This window comes from Quercus suber, unplaced genomic scaffold (genome assembly GCF_002906115.3).
Source record: "Quercus suber isolate HL8 unplaced genomic scaffold, Cork oak 2.0 scaffold_35, whole genome shotgun sequence".
NCBI classification, from domain to species: Eukaryota; Viridiplantae; Streptophyta; class Magnoliopsida; order Fagales; family Fagaceae; genus Quercus; species Quercus suber.
The window spans coordinates 1,306,333-1,315,369 of NW_027069500.1; the positions used below are offsets into that span (position 1 = coordinate 1,306,333).

A 9,037-nucleotide genomic window follows, 5' to 3' on the forward strand; every position below is an offset into this window, starting at 1 on the left:
GCTAAACAATGGATTTCAAATTAATCACTGCAATAAGCATGAGCATTTGGATTTAGATGAAGATGAATATGATGCCAATTATGTCAAAGAAAATCCAAGAAAACAAAGGTGCAGATCACGCACGGAACGCATCTAGAGAAAAACGAGGAGATAAGAGTAGATCAGACAAACAAAGAAGAGAGAACATTGGAAAAGTGAGAAAAGGGGAAAAAGAAAAAAGAAACTTGGCCTTTTGGAAATTGGAATCACTGAAATATATTAGTTAAATACATAGAAATTTACAATCCCCATCATTTATAAATTTACAAGTTTAGCTGTAATATTTGTAGAAAATTTAAAACCATCGGAATTGTAAATTTTGAAGCTTGGACATAATTAGAATTTGTGAAATCCTTCACTATAAAAGTAGTTTCCGATTGGAATATTCCAGTGACAAGTGCATTCATTAATACAAGTTCGTTTTATTTATCTTTGCTTGAGATAATACAATATATACTTACAAAACAGCATACAGTGGAATTCAAACTTTAAGAAGTGATCTCTCTAGTCGTTAAAAAAAAAAATACTAATACTTGCTGCCTGCAGCTGTTAAAGTTTACAATATAAGTGCAGCATAAACTAAAATTTATCAATGGCAGTGCAAAACAACACAAGAACAAACATAGCCTTGACTTTCCTCACAAATTAAGTTCTGTACAACCATACATTTACGCAGAATTAAAAGCATCTGATCTGAAATGTTAGTACAAAGGATTTTGTTCAACTATCGAGATAATAAGAAAAATCGCATCCAGTTGATAAAAACAAAGTTTTTTTTTCAAATCTCTTAAATATTTCAAACCTGACCAAATCAGAGCAGTGGAGAATGGTATGGAATGTCAGAAATTTTGAATTATCGGAAAATACTTTCCTGAAACGAAGGGTTTACTTCTCCAAATTCCACCACTCTCCCAAACACCACGGAAACAGCAGATTTTTTTTTTTTTTTTTTTTTCAGTAAGGAAAGAGAGAGAGATGTGAAAGAGAAGTTAAACCTATCTTCTTAACTACGTGTGTATCTATATCTGGTTGCGCAAAAGCCGTCGTGCCATTCCCCCGACACTATGAGGAAATCTTGGTTCAACCCCTTATTGGAGTCAGGAAGACACTGGATAAGACGAACCCTATCGTCCCTTGTCTTCATGTAATACGTCTTACCCCTCAGGTGATGAAGATTATAACACCAATTCACATCATGGTGAGTCAGTCTCAGCCCCATTTTCTCATTCAGGGTATCTACACACCCTAGTATCCTAAACACATTCACAGCACACTGAGTGGGGGACAGGCGGAAATGCCTGAGGTAATTGAGGGTCACCGGCCTCATAGGGATTCTCATCCCTCCTTCTACAAAAGCAACTATTAGAATTACGACCTCACCCTCTCTCCGCTTAAGGTACCACTCTCCTTCTTCGCAGTATTTCAAGTTCACATTACCGGGTATTCCATAGTCAACAATGAATTTGTTCATCATTTCCTCGGACTCAACCAACTCCTTAAACTTACCCATTCCCCAAAGATAACTAAAAGCTCTAAAAAAGAGAAAGAAGAGTGAAGTCAAGGAAATTTGGGGTCACTAGAAAAGAAAACTTACAGAGGTATGACGATACTCTTCAGCTAATGTGTCAGTCGAACCAAGTTCAAACTATATGCGTCAATAATGATAATCGCGAAAATGATGAAACCAGGCAAGTCAAACAGGTATTTATACTCTCCCTTAATTTTTCCAAATGAAACCGCTTTCTCATAAAGGCAGGAGATCATGCCGTTTAAAGTGGGGAACGTGGTGCCGTCAAAAATTTAATGTGGGCACCCATTAATTCTCGAAACGCTAAAAACGCGCATCGGGCAGTCAAGAAGCCGCCAGCATCAGTATAAACTAAAGTGAGGCCATTCGTCCAGTGGATCCGTATACATCAAAACCCTCCTCCCCGTTCGAGGGAACGTGCAGCAGGGTTTTGAGGGGCTATTGTGGGGTCCGTGGGCCTGATAGCCTCAGTCCTTCATATAGCAGGCCCAAGGCCCATGCCGAGGAGAGCAAGCTATTTCTGAGGGGAAAGGGGGGAAGCCTATTCTCTTGAGTCCACGCCGAGGACACCTTGTCCTCGGCCTGACAAGATTGATCCCGGGGAGTGGCTAACCCCAAGGTAAGCTGTCACTCTCGCATTTAATGCACTCAACTAACCCCCCTGGCCGCATTAATGGAGAGGTAACCCCTTGGCAGGATAACGTTGGTCAGAGTGAGCCACTTGAGTATCGATAAAGCTTCTGATGGGATGGACGACCAGAGAAAAAGGCGAATAGACAATCAACAGATGGAAGCAAAAGATAGGAAGATTAAAACTATAAAAGAAGAGCTAGTAAAGCAAATGGAAGGAAAAGAAAAGGAAGGGCCTCCTCGGCCACAGGCCGAGGAGCATTCCCTCATTTGTAAGAAAACACTTAGCCATTTTTAAAGATAAGTTTGGGCATGGTGATCAACGGCCAGCACCTAAGCCTATCAGCCCACTCTCTATAAATGTATTGTTTGGGCTTGTTGGGCTGAAAACCCAACACTCAATTCAAATTGAGTCCCTACAAGAGTCATTCGAAGGACAATAATTTCACACAATATTTTCAAATTAACGTACCACCTCTTTTACAATTACGATGTATCTTGTAACTTTATTATTAATAATATATTTCTAACATTCTATATATAACAAAGAAACAATTCCACCTCGTTTACAATTTATTAAAAAAATTTAGTAACATTGTTGCATACAACTGGCTATAAAGTGCTCTATACTAGCTTGTGAAGTTGTGTTTTTAAAATACGATTTCATAATATAACGATGAGTTTATGACATGATGAAATTTTACAATTTCAAATGGAATCTTACAATTTCAAATGAAATCGTGCCTCTCGTACGCGGTAAAATTATCGCCGCTCTAATTTTTATTCTCCCCGAACTTTTTTTTTTTTTTAAAAAGGAAAAAAAAAAGGGGGGGGGGGGGGGAAGGGAGAAGTAGGCAGCAATAATAGTTTCCTTTTTTTCATTAGGGCGGGAGACCAAAAAGATCTGGAGTTTCCAGTATTACTTTTCGCCTTCCCACCCCCACCCCCACTATCTTTCCTTACCAANTAGCATATTTTTCAACCAGGGAATCAGCAGCGGCCCGATTAAAGAGCTCCTGATCTGAATGTAGAAGACCCTTCCCTTTCACCAAATTCTTAAAATACCTGTTATCAAAAAAGGTCGGGGTTTGACGATCAAGGGGTGCAAGAGTGCCATTATTTCCAACTTTTGGGCATATTTGCTGCAATGACTTGGCAAAGGAGGAGTCAATATTGGAGTCATTGTATATGTGGGCTCGGAATGATGTGCATCTGGCCAGGCCGATGGTATGTGAACCTGTCAGCCATGATGAGTTAGTGAGTTACTTTACAATCAAGCGTGGTGTTCAATTCCATTAACAAACCTAATGGGAGTATAAGTTTGTAAAACAAGGATTGATTACTTTTTGGCATTATACTGAAATTGTTCATTGTTTCCTTGCTTTTTGGTCCAAACTTAAACTGCATTACCTGAAAGTGCCACCATGTTCTTAAATGAGAGTCCCTGTACAGAGAAGTTTGCCACCAGACCGCTCAGGTTGGAGGTAGGTGGAGGGATAAAAGTGTTGGCCGCAGTGATGTTTGCTGTGGTAGAATCTTTTCTTCCCAGACTGACTTTCCAAGAAGGGCCCCCTAACTGCAATGGCCGTTAAAATAAAGATCCCCTCATAATACGTACATAAATGGAGAAGTTGAGATTCTTCAGTACTTCAGATAGATAACAACAACAATCAAACTTTAGTTCCAAAATTTGGGCCGATTATGGATATTTAAAAGACTAGTTAAGATCGGTTACAGCCTTACAGGTTTTTTTTTTTTTTTTTTTTTTCACCTTCTATTCTTCAAAAAAATTTAGTATAGTTTAGTCAATGTCATAACAATGTTCCTAAAAATTGAATAATGGAACTTACATAAACAACCGAGTCAAGAGCAGCCAGAGCAAGAATATCAGCGCAGGACACCACTCCGGGACATGCTTTCTCCAACCTGGCTTTAATGTCGTCGACAACATCGAATCCTCGAACTGAGTTGTTGTTAGGATTTGCCGTTTTCTCTCCAACAAAGCTGCCGGGAATATCATCCAACAGTATTGATGCGTCACAGCCCTGTGACCATTTTGTTTTTAGTCCACACATTTTCAGGTTATCAAAGAGTTAATGACAAAATGCTAGTGAAGCTGTATACTTACATTTACAAAGCAATCATGGAAATGCAAGCGGAGTAAAGAAGCCCCAATACGAGTTTCTTTGTTTATGGCTTCTATGACTGCTTCGTTAACAATGGATAATACGTTGGGGCATGTGGATGAGTAGTGAGTTGGGGAGAGGGAAAGCTTGCCATTAGCTTCCAAAATCATGAAGGCACCAGAAACAACGAGGACCAGCAGAAATATGTTGTAAGAAGCCATGCTTTCCTTGTATCAAGACAACAATGGCACTGCCTTATATGCACCAATGTGTGGGGTTGCTGATCAGATCATAAGACAATTCGCAAATAAGATTTGTTAAAATTTAATGAATTTAACAAAGGAATATGTTTTCATGATCAAGTGATCACTATATATTTATCTATATGGACAAAAGTGCGATAGTTTTTAAATGTGAAAGCGACGTTATATTGACTAGATCTGAGCTCCCATGCAGCTCTACATGTGTGTGTAAGCTCCCATGCAGCTCTACATGTGTGTGTACTTTGGTGGGAGTATTTATCCAATATACATTGGACGTGACACAGTACGTATCCAAAAAATTGATCAAGTATCAGTCTTAAAGTTCATCTAGTCCACCGAATGAAAGGCTTGTCCAATATTTGGAATTCTTGGCCACATATATCAAACAATTCATGAGAATGAAAGGCTTGTCCAATATTAGGACCTCTAGAATTTTGAATCCAAGGAACCACTTTCAATCCGTTGGATTCACTGGGCTACAAACAGTTGCCTTTAAAAAAGTTACTTTCAATTCGACTTTTCCAGCAATTTCCTTCTTGTCACTAAACCCTAAAGTGAAATTCGAAAGATCCAATAATTGTGCTTCGGCAAAAAGGAGTGCACCTCAGCTAACTTCATAATTTGATATGTCGTTTTCTATGAAGGACCATTTGAGATGGCACTGCCCCTTATGTTGGAACCTTCAAAAGTCATTCATGGCCACTAGTTATATTTACCAATTATATGTTTATTGCAGTACCCAATTTTACCTTCAAATTAATTCTACCGACAACAATTTTTTCGCAACCTATATATTTTAATTGGCACATTATAAAAATAATTTAAAAAGTGATGTATGTGATGCATTCAAGCATGTGAAAGTATAGTTGTTCCAAATTGTAAAAATATTACAATATATATTTTTTTTTTTTGGGGTTTGTTTCTAGCATTGTCTTTTATCTCAAGGTATATGTAAATAATTGCCTTCTCTATCAGTGTTTTTAAGCCCATTTGAAAACGTGGTCATTTGCATTCCAATCATGTCATATAATGATTAATGATGGGTCATTGAGACAGAGTTGCATTACTTTATCAAAAATAAGTTCCAACGACAGCTAATTGGCAGCATATGGTGGGATGTGTTTAGTACAATAAAAGCATAGATGTTTTAGATGCCTCTATGATATTAGTTAATAAATTATTTTAAAAAAAAATTATTCTATTTTTATAAAAAAATATTAAAAATTAATTTCTTTCTTCACAATAACATTTTTAAAATGGTTAATTAACAAATATTTTTAAGGCAGAAGTTAACAAATTACTTAATGTATTAATAAAATATTAAAAAAAAAAAAAAAGAAGAATGAAAACTAACGAAAGTTGGCTATGAGTATATCATTGATGTGTGGAAAAATACTTCCATCTATATAGATAAATCGCTAAAATGTGTAACAAAATATAATCCACTAAATTATCTTGCCTACGAACATTATGAACGTAGTACCTGAGTAGGTTTTTAATTACCTTTCATAATAATAAGCTAGCTGTTATAATGTAACACTTCGCTGCACATAGGACCAAAGACCCATGTGGCTGTTTTGACCAAAGACTCAAAAGCCATTGTAGCTGTTTTCCTATCTATCATTCATGAGGACTACGAATGCAGCAGTCTATATTTTCAATTTGTCTTGATCATAAATGAAGAATTTCTAACAGAATAAGTACAAATTTTCACTGTTTTTGTATTACTTAATTATACTCCTTTCTTTTCTTTTAAAAGATTTATAGGGTTGGAATCTTCTATATATATTTGTGGGATGAGCAAGGTTAACCCTTACTTTCACCCTCACAAATTTGCTCAATCTCACGCCGAATAGAGTTGCCTTTACTGTTGCCTTATAAACATTAAATCTAAAGAAGGGTGTATCAATCATGTTCATAAATTTTTTTAGTGCAGATGCATGTATAATGTGCCCCATTTTTCAATCCGATTGGCTTATTTTAACCCCACAGCATTCATAAATCATAACCGTATGCTAACGAACTCTGCTTGGGGTCATTATGTATTGTCCCATCCATATTCATCTTCCATGCTTTTTTTTGTCAGTCATGGCTTTTATCAGTGTGTCAGTACTGCCGGTGCCAGGCCCGAATGATATTATTTGTACTCTTTAAGTTGTCCCCATTACTTCTTCTGACGTGATTCTAATTATTTAATTCTTGTTTTGAAAAAATAAACCAAAAGTTACTTACTAAATATAGCAAAACATGGTAATTTGTGTTTATGCGTTCTGTCGACTTAAAAGTCCTTGATTTTGTAGATTGATTCTCTCAGTGTTAGTTCACACGATATTAATTTGGTCTGGTCAGCATTAAAGACTAACACTATGTTTGGATGGGTGAATTTTAGAAAAGATGAAAATTTGAAGAAAAAATAAGGGAGAAAATGAGAAAGAAGGTTGGGCTGTACGCAGTGTTGTGTGTTTTTTTTTTTTTTTTTTTAATTAGACATGATTTTTTTTTCATGGAAATAATTTTTATTGTTTAATAAATTTGGGTGATTTTTTTTAATTGGTTGTCATTTTTTTATTTTAATTGTGCATTATTTTTTTAACAAAGGTATATGAGTAAATTTATACAAACTCATTTTTTCCATCCCTCCACTTTTTCACTTCTAACCAAACAAAAAAGAAGGAAATTAAAATTTTTTCTATCTTCCTACCATTTTCTATCTTCCCATTTTTTCACCCCTGCAACCAAACACACCCTAAAGTTTGAACTTAATTTATCCTCACATAGTCAAAAGAAAGATACTCTAAATATCTCAACTTTGACCTAATTTTTCCCATTTTAAATTTGCATTACTCATCACTGTGTACTTTTGATGCAGTGGTCACTTTACAAGCATTTAGATTAGACTATAATAGAAATTCTATCTTGTATTTAAAAAATATATATATATATATATATATTGTAGGGACTCGGTTTAGGAAGGTTCTCTCAACAATACATTTTTAGAGAGTTGGTCGAAGGGTTAGGCCCTCACAGACTAACAACGGAGCACAAGCCACCTTTTTCCATTGAAGGAGAGTGAGCCCGACTTACAACTAAGAGCAGCTCCTTGGCCCTCGTCCGAGGAGGTTCCCCCCCTGAAACTAACATGACTTCTGAGTCATTCTATGTCCTCCTCTTGAGTAATGAAAAATCCCCCCTTAAACTGCTTTGCTCGCCTTTCTTATATGGTTCTCTCCCTCCTATCCCCTTCTTCCTTCTGTTGATCATCCATTGGTCTTCCCTCTGACCGTCCATCCCTTCAGAGGCCTCATCCGTACTCAAGTGGCTCACCATAACCAATGTTACCTTGTCAAGGGGTTACATCCCCATTAATGCAGCCAGGGGGGGTTAGATGAGCGCATTCAATGCAGAGGTGACAGCTCGCCTAAGGCTTGCTCCTTCGTCGTGCTCCCGGCACCGACGCGTGGCACTGGACCCTCTCCTCCTCGGATATTCAAGAAGTTCCCTCTCTGGTGGGGCGGTGCTCGTGTTCTTCCGAGGTCTCGGATGTCCGAGAATGGGGCCATCCTCGGATATGCTCCTCAGGGGTCGGTCCTCACGCTTCCATCCTCGGACCCCTCATGCATCCTCGGAGCGGGCCCTTGGGCCTGGCTTGGAGTGGGCCAAGGCTATCTGATTTTCTGGCCCCACATATATATATATATATATTGCATTGCTCATTCGACCCCACAGCATTCATAGCCAGCTAAACGAGTCCTCCTCAACCTCAAGAACTGCATGCACGTCACATAAGCTAATTTCCATTTGCCCAAACAAGTGGCTTCACTTTACTGTAGCTGCTGCTATCGCTTCTATTGATCACTAGTTCTTTCACCACATTCATGCTATTCCCATTGGTCATTAATATTGTCCCATCTTTCACCTCAAATGCCGTTTTTTGTCTACGGAGGACTTGGATTTCAGTCTGTCACTGACTCAATGATGGTTCTATTTTTTCTACTGTCATCTTGTGTTTTTACTCCTTTATGTAGTTATGACATCTTCTGCAGGGCAGCTTGATGTATTTGGAGGCTTAAGGTGAATAATAATTATTTTGTTTTAGATATAAAATTACTACTAAGTAGACTTTTTTCTTTTTTTAGAAATTTTATACACAAAATATTTAACAAAATTTTTCATATTTGTTGATATGGTAGATTAATAATGGGAAGGAAAAGAGTGGTGTTAGCGATAGATTTAAATGAGAATTAATAATAGTTTGCTAACTAAACTCTTATTATTATTATATATATATTTTTTTTAGAAGTGCAACATTCACAATATTTTTTATAACAAATCCTAGGTTTTAAGATACTTTTTGTTTACTATTTGAACATACCATTATAATTATTTTTTTGTCATCAATAACAGGCTGTAACAACCTGTTACTTAGCATTAGTAATAAAAGTGTTGTGAAA

General features: G+C 37.1%; 2 protein-coding genes across 2 annotated transcripts in view; both read right to left on the minus strand.

Annotated features, from left to right (window-relative positions):
• LOC112018926 (choline/ethanolaminephosphotransferase 1) overlaps window positions 1-1,024 on the minus strand; it is a 51,990-nt gene extending 50,966 nt beyond the window's left edge. The window contains exons 1-2 of the mRNA XM_024051458.2: window positions 842-1,024; window positions 1-27 (exon numbers count right to left, since the gene is read on the minus strand). The exon at window positions 1-27 is cut by the window's left edge and continues 164 nt beyond it. The gene's annotated coding sequence lies outside the window, so the exon portion shown is untranslated. The remainder of the gene's footprint in view (window positions 28-841) is intronic.
• Window positions 1,025-3,156: 2,132 nt separating this feature from the next.
• On the minus strand, window positions 3,157-4,664 carry LOC112040194 (peroxidase 4). Its single transcript, XM_024073092.2, has 4 exons — window positions 4,326-4,664; window positions 4,048-4,242; window positions 3,608-3,773; window positions 3,157-3,434 (listed from the first exon to the last, which is right to left on the minus strand). The coding sequence occupies exons 1-4, from the start codon at window positions 4,542-4,544 to the stop codon at window positions 3,157-3,159; spliced, it is 858 nt and encodes a 285-aa protein (XP_023928860.2). The 5' UTR covers window positions 4,545-4,664.
• Between the last annotated feature and the right edge of the window lie 4,373 nt (window positions 4,665-9,037).